At 47.3% G+C, this 16,553-nt stretch overlaps 2 protein-coding genes across 2 annotated transcripts; one reads left to right on the forward strand and one right to left on the reverse strand.

Moving 5' to 3' along the window:
- The first annotated feature begins 273 nt into the window (after window positions 1-273).
- LOC103056293 (olfactory receptor 52P1-like) lies at window positions 274-1,221 on the forward strand. Its single transcript, XM_025176988.1, has one exon. It carries the CDS (start codon window positions 274-276, stop codon window positions 1,219-1,221), a length of 948 nt encoding a protein of 315 aa, XP_025032756.1.
- A 7,792-nt stretch (window positions 1,222-9,013) lies between these two features.
- LOC148216011 (olfactory receptor 52E4-like) lies at window positions 9,014-13,503 on the reverse strand. The gene is made up of 2 exons (XM_088140867.1): window positions 13,481-13,503; window positions 9,014-9,986 (listed from the first exon to the last, which is right to left on the reverse strand). The coding sequence occupies exons 1-2, from the start codon at window positions 13,501-13,503 to the stop codon at window positions 9,014-9,016; spliced, it is 996 nt and encodes a 331-aa protein (XP_087996993.1).
- Between the last annotated feature and the right edge of the window lie 3,050 nt (window positions 13,504-16,553).

Raw genomic sequence — 16,553 nt, forward strand, 5'->3', positions numbered from 1 at the left:
TTCTTTCACTGCTCCCCTCAATCCCTCTCAAATTATTTTTATATGCAAATAAAGCTCTTTTTTCCTGTAAAGATTGCATTCATGTAGGAAGCACATGAGATCTGAGGCTGCACGAACAGTTTCCATTGGCCCACACAGCCTTCGGCACCCATCTGCCAACTAGAAATACCCTAGACAGAAGGTGAAGTGGTTCCTCAGTTGGCTGGATATTGGCTGATCACCTCCTGTTGTCAGTGCAGCACCATCAGCGGTCAAGGGACCCTTTTGTTCATCATGACCTGGCCCAACCACACAGATGTGGACTTCCCTTCATCCTTCTTCTTGATGGGGATCCCAGGACTGGAGTCTGCTTACTTCTTGCTGGCTTTCCCCTTCTGTGTGACCTACATAGTAGCCCTTGCAGGGAATGGGATAATATTCCTTGCCATCCAGACTGAGGGCAGTCTCCATCAGCCCATGTACATGCTCCTAGCCATGCTGTCCATAGTGGACATGGGCCTGTCCAGCTCCACCATCCCCAAGATACTAGCCATCTTCTGGCTAGGTGCCCATGACATTGCCTTCTGTGCTTGCTTGACCCAGATGTTCTTCATCCATGCCTTCACCGCCCTGGAATCTGGTCTTCTCCTTGTCATGGCCTTTGATCGCTATGTGGCTGTGTGTGACCCACTGCGATACATGACTATCCTCACTGGCTTCACTGTCGCCAAACTGGGTTTGGCCATTGTTACTCGGGCACTGGCTCTCCTCGTCCCATTAGTTCTACTGGTGATGCACCTCCACTTTTGCCGAACATGGGTAATCGTCCACTCATATTGTGAGCACATGGCTGTGGTCAAGTTGGCCTGTGGGGATACCAGACTCAACAGTGCTTACGGCTTGGTGGTAGTTGCCACAGTGATCGGGTTTGACATAGTGTTTATTGCCTTGTCCTATGTCTTCATTCTGGGGACAGTCTTCCGGCTCCCATCAAGGAATGCCCGTTGGAAGACCCTTGGGACTTGCAGTGCCCACATTTGTGTAATCCTGTTGTTCTATACCCCAGCTGTCTTCTCCTTCCTCACCCACCGCTTTGGCCATGGTGTGGCTCCATATATCCATGTTCTCCTAGCCAACCTCTACCTCTTAGTCCCCCCAGCGCTGAATCCCATTGTGTACGGCTGGAGGACAAAGCCCATCAGACGAAAAGTCCTCAGAGTTTTTCAGCTTCGCAAGATGTGAGGGAAGAGCAGCAGAAGTCACTTTTCATGGAATGGGACCCCTTGGCGGTGCCTAGCATTCTCGTAACCCACGTGAAAGGAGTGTGCTCTTCCACTGCCCTTTCTCTTCTTCAGCATGAATGCTCCTCATCTTGGATTTAATACAGTTGTCCGGAAGCAACTGGGGTTGTGCACGAAGCTTGAAGCTGATGACGTTGATGGTCAGTGTAACGTGGTGGGCTAAGCCAGAACTCCTAATTCAAGCGTTGGTCTTTGTAATACACTCGGGGATGTGTGTGTCTTTGGAAGGTCCTCCTCCCGCTAAGTCTGTCCTCAGCACAGCTGCAGCATCAGCAGTGCCACAGCGCTGCTCTGCCTCCAGTCGTGGCGTGAGAGGTGCATCTAGCTAATACTTGAACGCGCTGCCCACGGATCACCAGTGTCGCTCTTGCTGAGATTGTTAATGTTGTTATAAAGAGCAGAAGGCAATTCGCGCAGCAGCGGTGGAAGCGAGGGCGGAAAGGGAGGGAGGGATGGAGGGAGAGGCTGAGTGGACGAGCTTTTGCGGAGCTTCCGTCCCCTCCTCGTTCCCTGTGCCTTTAATTTCTTCAGCTGGTCTTGCACTGTGCCCAGCACCGCTTACCCTGGTTGGGAATATGGGGGCATTAAGGGAGCGCTCCCTATTGTCAAAGTGGGGCAAAAAAGGACCAAATGGGGCCCTCCAGTTGCTTATTCCACACAGACTTTAAAATGTGCATGTCAGATTGATTTATTGATAGTAAATATTTATTAAGATCAATTGTGGGTTTTTTCTTGTTTTGCTTTGGTCAGCTGCAATGGTAACTTTGGTGTCTCTGAAGCTGAAAATGCCACTGCTCCGGGTTCAGGTACCAACAGACTTTGGGGGTCTCCTGGCAATGGCAACCTCAGGCAAATGGGGCTTGCCCTTTGACAGGGGAAACGGTGAAAACTCATCGCGATCAGCCACCGGTTGATCTGAAGTAATCAACCAGCATCCATTCAAACTTTCCATATAACATACTTTGTTTGCATCCCATTTAAGGTTTTAAGGTCGTAGCTTCGCTCTAGTTTGAAAAAAAGGATCAAAATGCAAATTTCCAGAAATAGTATATCGCAATTTCTGGATCAGTTAAAAGTGGCAGGAGATATAACTAATCTCTTACATCTTAAATTAAAATTAAAGGATTTATTTGGCCACTCAACTTCCAGGATGCAACTCTGGGTGGTGCACTACCATAAAAGTAGAATTACGACGGTAACAAACCAACGAAATACAACAACAACAAAAAACTCTGCAAGGAAACCCACAGCCGGAGCCGCCCAACGTGTGCGCCACCTCACAGGACGCGCTTCCACAACGTGCCAGCCGCAGCGCCCAGGCGAGCAGCCTGGTCTTCAAGGCCTCCCTGAAGGCTATCAGGGCTGGGGCCAGCCGGCTCTCGGGGGGACTGCATTCCATAGGGCAGGGGCCCCCCCGGAGACCCCCACGCAGCCGAATTACCTGGAGTGCTGTGGGGGAAGAGGCCGGAAGAGGCCGGGAGGGAGAATTGGTCTTGGCCCAAATCTTTGCATAATGGTATAATTCCAGATTCGTGGAACCAAAGCTGCTCTCTCTAACCTTTCGTTTTCCACAGATATTAGGAACTGAACATACTAAAGAAATTTGTGGAACATTTATTGAGTTTTTGAAAACATTTTCCAGATACGTATATGGGGATTCCATGCAAAATATGAAGTGTCCTGGGAATTACATTCATTTTAAGAGTGTTTGTCCTGCCTCAGATGATAAGGCCTAAATATTCCCATCTATCGCTATCCAAAGAAGCCTCCTTGTGTATATTATTTGTATTTAATGAAATTACTTGGGAAGTGTCAGATGGGGTAAGAATACCTAAATAGTTAATAAATTCAATATATGTAGGAAAATAATTACTTAGTGTATTAATAAACTAATATTTGTCCATTGGAATCAATTCTAGTTTAGATCAATTAACAGAGTATTCTGCGATTTACCCAAATGCATTAGTCAAGTGGATCAGAGTGGAAAATATGAAGTTAAGAAATAAACAATGAAATATTGTCAGCATGTAATACCAATATTTTAATGAATTATGAAAAAAAAGATATGAGAATCTGGTCTAACAGCACAAGCTACGGGTTCTAAAACAATATCAAAATCAAAAGGGAAAGGGAAAGTGGATGCCCATGTCTGGTATCTTTATAGAGTAAAAAAGTAGTTTTTTTTTTTTTTAAAGACTATTATATTTCATTTTGGATTTAGGAGCCTTATAGAGATTTAGGACCATTTTATAAAACTTGAGGAAATCCAAGTTTAGCTAAGGTAACACACATATATTATTCATATATTTTATCAGGAGCTTTTTCCACATCATGGAATAGAATTGCAGTTTTGTCTTTTCTGATTTTGTTCAAATCAATCCAATTTACCACCAGCTGAATATTATCTGATCCTGGTCTAATGTTAATCAAGTCCACTTGATTGTTTTTAACCACTGAATACAAAGAAGAAGAAAAAATCTGTAACAAAAAAGAAACAAAAACTTACAAAAGGTATATTTATAGACATACATTACACCAGTAAACTGAGGCCACGATCCATTACAGTCATCCATGGTTCAGCTACGTTGATCAATTCTGCAAATCGCTGAATAGCTGGAACCCTCTGTTTGTGCTTCCAATGCGGAGGTCAGCTCCCATGTGACTGAAATAGAATATAAACATCTAAAAACATTTAAGCTCAAGGCTAAGTTAATATAAGGAATTGCTTCTTACCAAAATGGAACAATATATTTAAATAAAGCGTTAGTTTCACTGCATAAATGCAAGAAGGGTCATTTCTAAAATATGACCCTTGTTGAAAAGGATCTGATCTAATCTAATCTAATCTAATCTAATCTAATCTAATCTAATCTAATCTAATCTAAAGATCGATTGAAATTTTTGTTTTTTTTAAATTTCTCTTCTTTTTTATTGGTTAAATAAAACATACAAGCAAAAACAAAACAAAAAAGGAAAAAACACACACGTAGAGGAATCTGAGAAAAAAAATTAGAAAAGTAAATCACACACACACACACACACACACACTCCCCTCTCACCCCTATGGGTGGTCTGTGTCTTCCTCAGTCTCGGGTCCTGGAGTCTGAGGGTCCTGTGCAGGATCTGAGCTCTTCCTGGCACTGCACTCTTCTGGACGGAGAGCTCTGAGGTTGTTCCTGGGGTCTGTTGGAGCCCCTCTCCAACATAACCATCTAGCTTAGGAGTCACAGCCCCGAGTGCTCCTACCACCACTGGGACCACTTTGGCCTTTGCTTTCCGCACCCTCTCGAGTTCCTCCTTCAGGCCCTGGTCCTTCTGCAGCTTCTCACCCTCCTTCTTCCTGATGTTGCTGTCAGTTGGCACCGCTACATCTATCACCACCGCTGTCTCCTGGTCCTTGTCTCCTACCACGATGTCTGGTTGATTGGCCAGTACCTGCCTGTCTGTCTGGATCTTCAAGTCCCACAGGATCCTCATTAGCCTTGTTGTTCTCCACAACCTTCTGTGGAAGGTATATATATATCCTCAGCCACTAATTGCTCCTTGGATATATAAGGGATCCATTCCTGCTGAATTTGGTCTGACTTCTGCTGGGAATGTATATCTTCATTTTTTACAAGGCCACAAAAGCTTCAATTTTAGGCCCCCAATCCTGTACTGATGGCAAGGTTTCCCTTTTCCAGTGTGGGGCCAGATTGATTCTTGCTGCTGTTATAATATATTTTAATAAGTTATGATGCTTTTCATTTATGTCCTCTGGGATCATACCTAATAAAAATATTTGTGGTTGAAGGTGTAGAAAAGAAAGAAAAAAGAGAAAAAGAGAAATAGAAAAGAAAGAAAAAAATAAGAATATAGTAAAGAAAAAGAAAAAAAAATAAAGAAGTGACTTCTCCCTCCATCACAAGTATGAACAATTTTATTATCTTATCATCTTCTCTTAAAATGCAACAAATGCTCTCTTCTTCCCATATCCCATCTCTTATCTATAAACAAATCCATAAAACCTCGTCATTTCAGTCCTGATTAGCAAACGTCCATTAAGGGTTACCAGACATAACAACACATCTATTTTAATCTTGATCATATAAACCAACTTTATATTCCTTCCTTTTACTTGTAACAACCTTGATCTTTAGTCTCTTCAAAGAATGTCCTAAAACTTGATTTCTTTTTGTTCTTTCTTTGTCCCCTCTCATAAAATTCTTCAAAGCTTTAACAGGCCTCTTTTGTAAATCCAATATAGGAAAATTATCCAGATCACTCTCTTGGTTTGTTATTTGTGTATCCCTTTTAATCATTAAGACATCAGCTGGGTTTCTTTTGTATATCCAGTGTAGCATTTTTTTCCCATACCATTCTTGTAGCCTGTCATTTTTAAATCCACTTTCAGATCAGTCTCAGTCTTGTCCAGTAAAACTTGTTCCTCTTCCATAACATCTTTTATACGCAGTCTATCTATAGAGGCAGACACTCTTAAAATTAACTTCTGGGTCCATTGTTCAAAAATATCCTTCCGTATGTCCAACGTTAAAATATTTTGCTCCATTCTGTATTAGTAAGTCAAATTTAAGTGTTCTTCTCCTTTAATTGTAATCTTTAGTTCCTTCTGGTTCCCTCTAGTGTCCAACCTTCAAAGTCTTATCCTATCCTGTTGTTGTTTTTTAAAGAGCATTCAAAAGAAAAGCATTTTTCCCACAGGAAGGATTCTTAGACTAATTCCAGAATCTTATTTCAAATCCATCTGGACCCTTAGTCCAGTTGTAACTTTCCAAAATCAAAGTTCTAATCACCTTTTTGCTGTTTATTCTCCAAAAATATATTTTTTGAGTCCTTAAACTTCTTTTTTGTATTTAAAACTTCTTTCACTAAGGATTGAAGGAAACTCACCCAGTGCAGTAAAACTTGTCCATCCAAAGGTTCCTAATAGCTGAAAAGCAGTAAACAAGCAATTTCCAAAAGTGATTAGAAGAGGAAGTGTGCGAATCCAGTATCCTTTTAAAGGTGCTGACTGCAATTTGAGCAAGACAGTTATTCCCTTGTTTCCCAGAGCTCTAAACCCTCCAGAGATCACTGTCTTGTGGTCTCCTTGTGAGGAGCAACTATCTGGAGCACTTGTGGGCAATTTCAAGTCCTCTCCTTGTTCAGAGAGGAATTGCGAAGAGCCGGTCTACTCGCCAGCTCTTCGTTCCGTGACTGTCCCCTTCAGTTTGCCATTTCTTCCCTGGAAGTCCAGATAAGTGTTTCTCAACCTTGCCCATTTTAAGAGGTGCAGACTTCAAGTGAAGTTAGGATGGCCCCAACCCTGCTGGCCTTTCAGAAGGCCTTGAAGACCTGGTCATGTGCCCAGGCCTGGGGTCCTGAGTGTGTGAAGGGCCCTGATTCCTGGTTATGCTAACACCGATAGATTAAGTGCTATATGTATAACTTTTCATATTGCGTTTTTAATTCATTAATTGATTTTATGATTGTTTACTGCCCAGAGTCACTTGTTTGAGATGGGCAGCTATACCAATTGGATGAACAAACAAATAGACAAACTCTGAGAATTCCTCAGCCAGCCAAGCATGGCCATTGCTCAGTACTGTAGGAGTTGAAGTTCGCACCTTTAAAATGGCCAAGACTGGGAAACGCTGATCTAGAGCGTATCTAGGCTTCTTGTTATTACCAAAGACGTTCAGGGGAGGGCAGAGGAGTCCCTGAGATACCGACGGCTCTCGCTGTAAGACACGGAACGGGCCTGAAGAGCTTGCGGCTTCCGCAGACACCGCTGGGGCGACACCGCCCTTGCTGTGCCAAGATGCGGTGGTCAGCAGTGCTAATGGGAAGAGCTGACGGGGATGTCTGCACCACCTTAGCTTGGAAAGGTGAGGAGTTCTCTTTTAGGACGTTTTATTCCCCGAGACTACTAGAATAGCTCTACACGGCGGCTCACTGAAGGTATTCCCTTCTTCTTCTAGCTGGGGTCTTTTTCCCAGCTAGACCTGCCTGTTGGGCTCCTTCTGGGGCAAACGCCGACGGTTTGACCACAGAAGACAACTGTTCCCGCAGTCAGCATCTGTGATCTCTTCGGATAAGCGTAGCATGAAGTTGTATAAATCTTGAGCTACGGTGAAGGTGCAGTTTAGAGGGGGGAGCAATTTTATTTATTTATTTATTCATTCATTCATTCATTCATTCATTCATTCATTCATTCATTCATTCATTTATTTATAAAATTTATATGCCACTCATCTCATTGTATAAGTGAGGCGGCTTACAGACAAAAATTCACGCAACCCCATTCCCAGGGCATGATATGGGGGTAGAGAGGAGAAACCCGGAGCAAGCCCCGCTGGCCCCTCTTCCTCAGGCTGTGCACACACACACCCCCTTTCTCACAGTCCTCGTGGCTTGCCTTGACAGGGGACTAGTCGAGGAGCGGCAGCGAAGCAGCCTGGTGGGCGCCTTCTCAGGGTAGCCCTGGGCATCCTGAGGAAGACAAAAGGGCGCTGGGGCTGCCACGAAGTCGCGGGGAGCTGGGCCGCTCCCTCCACTGGCTCCTTCCTCGAAGAGTGGGATGAGTCGCGAGGCCTGGGGCGAAGTCACCTCTGCCTCAGCACACGCGGCAGCCGAGCAGCACCCTACAGGCGCTGGGAGCCCTTCAGAGCCATCAGGCTGCCAGGGCCCATAAGGCAAAGCCATCCGAGGCCAGCATTCCCATCATCCAGCAGCTGCCTCTGCCCTTGCCCAGACCCCTCCTGGCCTCTCCAGCCCCTGCCCTGCCCACTCACCTGGAAAGAGCCCCTGCCAGGCGGGCTCAGCCATGGAAACTGATGGCTGATCTGCCAGAGGGGAGGGTCTGCCAGTGGCTGCATCCCAGACCGCGGTTCCCTTGCATCTGCTCGCCTGGCTGCGCAAGGAACAGCTTTTATGGCCTGGAGCCCCCGGAGTTCCCCGTGGGGCATCCCAGGGGGGCTGAATTGAATATATAAATGCCTGCAGGACACCCCCCCAAAGCCTTGCGATGGGGGTCTTTAGCACTGGCTGTTTTCATGGTGCTGCCCTGACAGTCACAGCCTTGCAGGAGCAGGTGGAGAGGAGGATGGGGTGGTCGCTGAAGCTGAGGACCTCCAGATAAGGAAACTGGGGGGGGGGGGCTAGGTTTGGTGCTGCCTAGAAATTCTTTTTCTTTTGCCTCATTTTCCTTCGTCCCATTCTGACCTGAGAGAGGAGGAGACCAAATTATGTCTGATGAACTAAGCCAGAAATAGGTAAGCTGTGCAGCCACGGATCTGTTCTTAGAAAGAAAAGCATGTACAATTCAGGTTTAAAGCATCCTTAGCCACTGTGGGTGGAATAAGGCAGACATTTTCTGTTCAGATCCCAAAATGAGACTAAGCGGTGCTTCCCAGCTACTCCGGATATTCCAGTTCCTGTCCAGGCTGCAGAAGGGAGGGTCTGCAACCCTCGGGAAGACTTCGTGGGCTCTACAAACAGAGCCCTGCTACTTATATGTTCTCAGTGATGCTATAAAATCTATGCTGCATTCTCCCTTTTAAAAATCTGCTTTATAAAACACTACGTTGAAATCCAGCTTTCCTTATTTTTACCAGTTGAAAGACAAGCTCTTTAATCAGGAGCTTGTACTTCAGTGCTTCACTGCTAGGTGTTCTGGCTGTGGTCACCTGGTGTCCAGCAAACTCTGGTGCAAAGTATTAATACATATAGGTTTTTTACATGCACCAAAAACATCAGGAAATGTTGGTCAAAGCTCCCCTTCCAGGGCTGAACAAATGCAGAATTCTTTTCCGGATCTCCCTGGTCCTCACTCCGTAAATGACTGGGTTGAGCATTGGAGGCAGAATGATATAGAGGTTGGCAATGAGGATGTGGGCAAAGTGGGGAATGTTATGTCCAAAGCGGTGGGTGAGGAAGGAGAAGAAGGCTGGTGTGTAGAAGACAAAAATTACAGCAACGTGGGAGCCACAGGTGCTCAAGGACTTGAGCCGGGCCTCCCTAGAAGGGAGATGGAAAACCGCCTTTAGGATTAGCACATAGGACCCAAAAACAAAGGCTAAACTCAGCATAAGAAAGGCAATAGTAAATAAGCCATAGGCGCTGTTCACCCGGATATCTGCACAGGCCAGCTGGGCAATGCCCATGTGCTCACAGTATGTATGTGCGATGATGATATGGGCATTGCAGAAGGGCAAGCGGAGAGTCAACAAAGCCATGGGAATTACAAGAATTGTTGGTCGCAACACCACAACAACACACATCCAGGCCACCCGCTCCTTGGTCAGGATGGTGGTATATCTCAGAGGGTCACAGATGGCCACGTACCTTTCAAAGGCCATGGCCAAGAGCACCACAGATTCCATCCCTGTGAAAGTGTGGATGAAGAACATCTGGGCCAGGCAGGCACCAAAAGTGGTCTCCCCCAGGCCAAACCAGAAAATGGCCAGCATCTTGGGCAGGGTGGAGGTGGAGAGACCCAGGTCTATGAAGGAGAGCAGGCAGAGGAAGTAGAACATGGGCTGGTGGAGGCTGGCTTCCATCTTCACAACAAAGAGGATGGTGACGTTCCCCAGAAGAGCAATAACATACCCAGCACAGACAGGGATGGAGAGCCAGGGATGGAGAGGCTCCAGTCCCGGCACACCAAGCAAGATGCAGGTGGGAGAATGAAAGTGGGAGTTATTAGATGTGGACATTCCCCCAGATCTCAGTGGAGGGAAAGTCACTTTATCCTTGCCGATAAGAAAAACAGGCCAGCATGTTCCAGCACTGGACTTTAGACACAGATTGCGACAAGCAGCAGCCGTGCAAACGAGGAGCAACCAGCCCAGTGTGAAAAGGACCCTGGAAGCAACGGGAAATAAGAATCATGGAAAGGAAGGAGATAGAGAGCTTCTCCATCTCTGGAGGCACAAGAGGGAAGATCTTACACCTCTGTAAAGAGCGGGGAGCACCCCTTTTGGGAGGGCAGGAAAACAGCCTCTATGAATCGCTGAAGATAACCCTCCTTATTCTGTGTTGCGTGCATAGAATCCAAAGGTTGAAAGGGACCCCGGAGGTCTGGGCAAGAAACCTCTTCTGCCCCAGACAAATGGCCCTCCAACCTTTAGGCCTCCGGTGAGGGAGCCCCAGAACTCCAGAAGGCAGGCTGTCCCGCTGCTTTGTAGCGCTCATGGTCAGGAAATCCCTCCTTATTTTGAGGCTGGATCTCCCTCTATAAAACTGCACCTGTTGGTTCTTGTCCTGTGCTCAGGCACTACAGAGAATAAATCTACAGGGGGTTTCCCTGTGACATCTTTCATGTATTGGAAGACTGCTGCCCCTCAGCCTTTTTTCTTTAGGTTAAATGTACCAAGCTCCTTCAAGCACTCTCTGTAGGATGTAGCCTCGGAGCTCCTCCCGGCACCCTTTCTGGTTCCTCACCAGCCTCTCCTCGTCCTTCACTTTAGCCTTCATGCTCCGTCCTTTTAAGCTCTGCTACCAGGTTCTGCTCCTGCTCTGTTTTTAGCAGCACCTTCCTATCTCAGACATCCCTATTTTGCTCCTCAAGTTCTCCGGAGCTCAGTTATTTGTCCAAACAGACCTCTTTAAACTTCTCCCATTTCCCCTTCCATAGGATCAGATGCACCTGGGCTTTCAGGAACCCTGACCCCTCTTGGGCTTGTTTATGCTTCAGGATTTCGGGCCATTTATTCTGCCCACCTTTCACCTGAGCTCAGTAACACCTGTCCTCTTGAAATCCAAGATAGCTGACTGACTTCTCCAGCCCTCCTCCCCATTGGCTTTAATGCCAGCATGATGTGGTGGTCAGTTCTGCCCCGGTGCCTGACACCTTCCATCTGTTGATTGCTTCCTCTCTCCTGCTCAAGGTTACTTATGGGACAGCTGACCCCTTGTTTCTTCCATCTTCTGAAACATGAAATAGTCAGCAAGAGAGATGAAAAACCTATTGGACCCCGGTAACTTGCTCCAGAGCCAGTTCCCCAGCAGATCCTGGGAGAGGGGAGGTCTCCCTTTACCACAGTTTGCCCTCCTGAAAACTTGCTGAGTGGACTTAGAAAGTGGTTCCCGAAAGCTCTGCCTGGGTGGGGGCCTCTAGCAGAGTCCCCCAAGGGCATCCCCTGGTTTCTTCCTCCTTTTCCTCTGACCCAGATGCTTTCCACAGGAGGACCTCCAGATTTGAGATCATGACTTTCTGTAGAGGTCCACAGCTTCTTCACCTCCATTTTTGTTGGGTCGATTTCTTTTGACTATCCCTTGATGCCCAAATGGTCATATTTACTTTCCCAAGTCAGGATTTTTAGTTGGCTGGCTAACCACGCTCAGTGCATTCAGGTACTGACCCTGGAGATCAGGCACCCCAGTATTTATTGGTCTCCGTACCATCACGGCTTGAGGATTTCTGAGCATCATTTCCTCCCGTTCCACTCCCATGTGCAGCCACCTTCCTGAGGTACAGAACTTCTCTACCTGAATCTGGGGTCCACCTTCCTCCCCCTTCCGGTTTAGTTTAAACCTTCCCGGTTAACTTTGGACTGGCGTAGAGCAAGACCAGTTGCCAGGTGGAAACAGAGCAGAACCACCCAAGGCCAGCATTCCCATCTCTCAGCCGCTGCCGCTGCCCTCAGCCTGGTTCCCAAGACACAGATATGCCTAAGGGGGGAAATTCACAGCCTCCTGGCTTCTAGACTTGTGCCTTTAACCATTAAATCATTACTACCTATAGATCTTTCTTTGCTCCGCGAGGTCAAGATCAAGCCTAGGGACCAGCAGCAACTAGAGTTCCCATCATCCAGCAGCTGCCTGTGCCCTTGCCCAGACCCCTCCTGGCCTCTCCAGCCCTTGCCCTGCCCGCTCACCTGGAAAGAGCCCCTGCCAGGCGGGCTCAGCCATGGAAACTGACGGCTGGTCTGCCCGAGGGGAGGGTCTGCCAGTGGCTGCATCCCAGACTGCGGGTCCCTTGCATCTGCTCGCCTGGCTGCGCAAGGAGCAGCTTTTATGGCCTGGAGCTCTCCGGGGGGCATCTGGGGGGGCTGAGTTGCACAGAGGATCGCGCAAGGCCATCTTGCGCCCACGTTCCCAAGGCCTTGAGTCTTTCCCCAAGGACAGCAGGATCACAGCTGCCACACCAGAGACCGGGCAGGAAGTGGCAGGGTGGGTGTGAATTAACGGCTGGACGTTGCAAGGCAAGAAATGTGCAGGTTGATATGGAGAGATTAGAAGTTTTGTAGGATAGAAACGATGGAAATTCCATACACGCATGCACGCATGAAAACAAATCCATCACGCTGTTCCTTTTCAGGTCACGTGATGGGAAGTCCGGAAAAGAAATAGGAGAGAGTGAGGCAAAGGCGCTCACATCCCTCCTGCTTTCTGCATGTGGAGTAATGGACAGTCAGCCTGATGACCTGCGGCCTGGCCATTTAATAGCGCTGGCTGAGGCAGTCTCACCACTCTTGCTGTGGGAACCTGCCTTCCTAAATGCCTCACCGGGATACTTCCAGGGATACTCTCTAGTCCTGTGAGAAAGGGACAGGGAGCCAATTGAAATCCCCACCTGTGTGGCCAAAAACCAGGCATTTCACACCAATCACTGTTTCACTGAACTGGCGTGGTCTCCTCTGAGTCCTCTGCGTCCGGGGCTGAAGAGGCGGACCAGGCAGACCGTCAGCAACCAGCAGCAGGTTCAGGAGAACCTGAGCAGGTGAGACTGATAATGAGGGCCAGATTTTGGCAGGGTACCCAGCCCAAGGTCATGATGGCAGCTATGAAGGGCTTGGCAAAGGCCATTCGCCCATCTCCTTGAAAGGAGAGGGCAGGAATGTCCCTAACCAAGCCAGGTTGATATGGAGAGATTAGAAGTTTTGTAGGATAGAAACGATGGAAATTACATACACACATGCACGCATGAAAACAAATCCATCACGCTGTTCCTTTTCCGGGCAAGATATGTTCTGCAAAATGCAAAAAAGAAATAGCAAAGACTAAGCCAAAAATGAAAGGCGGAAGATAAGGAGGAAATGTAGTTGTAAATCCAGATTAAAGCAAAACACCCTTCCTTTCCATTTTTGCAATGAGCCTTGCTTTCACTGTGTCCATCCACTGCTTCATACTTTGCCTTTTCTTCTTTCAGCTCCATCCAGTCAAGAGTTTCCTGGTCCTCCCCTTCCTCTTGACTACACCCACACAGATACATAAACACATATCTCAATTTGATCCTCATTCCTACTCTCTTTGACCCAACCTCCTCAAGGGGCTTCTTTAGTGTTGATCAATCACCTTTGTACGCCTTCATTCTCTGCCCATCCATCCATCCATCCATCCATCCATCCATCCATCCAACCAAACATACAGTACTTTTTTTTTTTTGCATTTAATTTTTATTGGAAAATTTTCACAGAAATAAAAGATAAACATGAAATAATATAAAGTAAGAGCAAAGGAAAGAAAAAGAAAAGTGTGGAGTAAGAGAATAAAGGAAGTATAGGAAGAAGTACAAATAGGGAAAAAAAGATACATAAAGCGACTTCCGATCTTCTTTACAGCAGTTGCAAACAATCTTATCCTCATTCCTCCCTCATTAAAATTACACCACAGTTCTCTTCTTCCCATATTCAACCCTTTTCAGTCAGCAAATCCATAAATCACCAGTTCATTTTTTCCCATTTTCAGCAAAAAGTCCATAAGGGGTTTCCAGTTTCTGATAAAAGTACTTGCTGTCTTGTCCGATCACAACAGGTCAGTTCTGCCATTTCCTCCAATTCCATAATCGTTACAATCCACTCCTCCGTTGTGGGTATTTGGGAATCTTTCCATCTTTGTGCATGTAATGATCTCCCTGCAGTTACCATGTACCAAATCAATCCTCCATACGTCTCCTCTAATTGGCCTACATCACCTTTGTACCCAATATGGCTTCATTCCCCGCCCGTCCGTTCTTGACCCTCTCCCTTCTTGCTTTACCCCCCTTTCTGGACTCATCCTCAACTCACGGGTGGTGTCCACCGCCCTTGGAGGTGGAGCAGGTCAGGAAACAGACAATAGAAGACATAGTAGAACTCTACTTCACCGGGAAAGGATAAATAATAGATCTGGAAAGCATTTCTCTTTCCCTCCCTCCTACGACCGGATAAGCCCTGAAAGATTGAGAAGCAAACCAGTAAACGGGAATTATTACCAGGAACCCCACCCTTCAGCAGGACCTCCTGAAGCGCAGGCGTTGGAGGGTGAAGAAAAACAGAGGGCCGAGTGGAAGCTAAAAGAACATGAAGTCCTAGGTAAAAGGAAAAGGATTCACAATCCCTACAGGAGAGAGCTAGAGAAAGAATAGTGCTACGACCACCGTTATTGCTAAGACAGGTTCAGAAAATCTGCCCAGGCTTGAACAGTTGGCTGAAAAGAACAGGAAGAAATGCCAGGTTCTGCATCTGGGGATGAAAAATGAAAGACACTAAGTACAGAGTAGGGGAGGCCTGGCTTCACAGCAATACATTTGAAAGGATCTGGCTGAACAGGTAGATCACAAGCTGAACGCAAGCCAACAGTGCGATGCAGCTGCTAAGGATCTGCGAATGTTTAGTCCACCAAGGAGAGAAGTGAGGGGAGACAGCAGTTTTCTGGTATCTAAGAAGGTTGTCATATAAAGGAGGGGGTGGACTTGGTCTCTATCACCTCGGAGGGCAGAATCAGAACCAGTGAGGGAAGGAGATCCAGGTGAGATACAAGGAGGAAGGACCTCGAGGTAAGAGCTGTCCACCGGTGGAATGGGCTGCCTCACAAAGTTATTTATTTATTTATTTATTTGTTTATTTGTTTATTTATTTATATGATTCTCACACAACTGACTCTGGGCTCTGACTCTGACTCACAAGGACTCAAAACACAATTACCCCAGCCACATATAACCGCAGGCACCCAAAGGTAAACAGCAACCCCACTCACAGAAAAAGGCACATTGACCACATCAGAGATCATCTACCCGCCTGTGATGAAAAGTATCTACGAAGGGAGGGTGCTGTGGTGGATAGCAACAGAGAGCAAGGCTATCAAGGAAGGGGGGTGCATCCCAAGAGGGGGGAGGAGGCAAGAGGCAGCACAGTCCACAGGGGGAGCGTGGGAAGCAAAGGAGGTTCAGGATGGCCCCTCCCTGGAATCCCCCAGGGAATATCCACTGGTTGCAGTAGTCTGGCAAGATTCTGCCTATAAGGTGTGAGCAAATGAAGGAACTTTACTCAACTGGACTGTTTCGCCGTTGTTCTTGGGCTGGGACTGAAACTGCCTGACTCAAATGCCGGAGGAAACAGCCAGGCCAATGAGAAGGCATGACTGCAGGGCCCAGCAAGATGCATTCTTTGATAGAAGCAACCCGGAGCATGCCCTCTCTGATAGAACTGGTGGGGCAAGCAGAACCAATGGGAGAAAAGCAGTCCTACACGTGGCCTGACCCTATGCCATATAGGGCTATATGGGTGATGACCGGCACCTTGAATTGCAGCCAGAAGCCCACTGGGGGCCAGTGAAGCTTGTGGAGCAGCGGTATTATATGGGTGTAGCAAGAAATGCCAGAAACAACAGCTCATACAGCTGTGTTCTGGAGCAGCTGCGGCTTCCAAGTGCTCTCCAAGGGCAGCCCCACGTAGAGTGCATTACAGTAATCCAAACAGGAGGTGACTAAGGCATGAGTTACCATGAGCACCAGGAATGGGAGTAATTGGTGCATGAGACAAATCTGTGGAAAAGCCCCCCTTGCCACGGCTGCCCCCTGCTCTTTGAGGAGGAGCCGAGGCTCCAGGAGGATCCCCAAATTGTGTTCCAACACTCACTGGGGAAGGGCAGCCCCCTGCAGGGTTAAATATGAAAAGCCCCAGAGCTGGCCTTAACACCCACAGCCAACCAAGCCTTGCCAGGGTTGAGCTGAAGCTATTCTCCCCCATCCAGAAACTCATAGCCCCCAGGCACTGAGAAAGGACCTTGACAGCATCCCTTGGTTGGCCCAGGCTGGAGAAGTACAACTGGGTATCATCAGCATACTGATGATATCACACCCTGTGATGAAGGATGACCTCACCAGGCAGATTCATGTAGAGGTTAAATAGGGGTGGTGAGAGAGAAGCACTCTTAGGCACCCCACAAAGCAGGAATCTCAAGTTCAAACTCTCCCTCCCTCCCAACACCAAGTGGAACTGGCCCTGGAGAAAGGAGACGCCGCCGTAAAACAGTGTGCCCCACTCTCAATCCCCTAAGCCGGGCCAGAAGGATACCATGATGGACGGT

Source organism: Python bivittatus, unplaced genomic scaffold (genome assembly GCF_059951505.1).
Source record: "Python bivittatus isolate LINGU-HERP-01145 unplaced genomic scaffold, Pbiv_v1 ctg000340_np1212, whole genome shotgun sequence".
In the NCBI taxonomy this organism is placed as follows: domain Eukaryota; kingdom Metazoa; phylum Chordata; class Lepidosauria; order Squamata; family Pythonidae; genus Python; species Python bivittatus.

Coding starts and splice junctions, on each gene's coding strand:
- LOC148216011 (XM_088140867.1), bottom strand. CDS start 13,503: ATGAGGATCAAATTGAGATATGT. Junction 9,987..13,480: donor AGGATCAAATTGAGATATGT/GTTTATGTATCT, acceptor CCCTCCACTGAG/ATCTGGGGGAATGTCCACAT.
- LOC103056293 (XM_025176988.1), top strand. CDS start 274: ATGACCTGGCCCAACCACACAGATGTGGACTTCCCTTCATCCTTCTTC.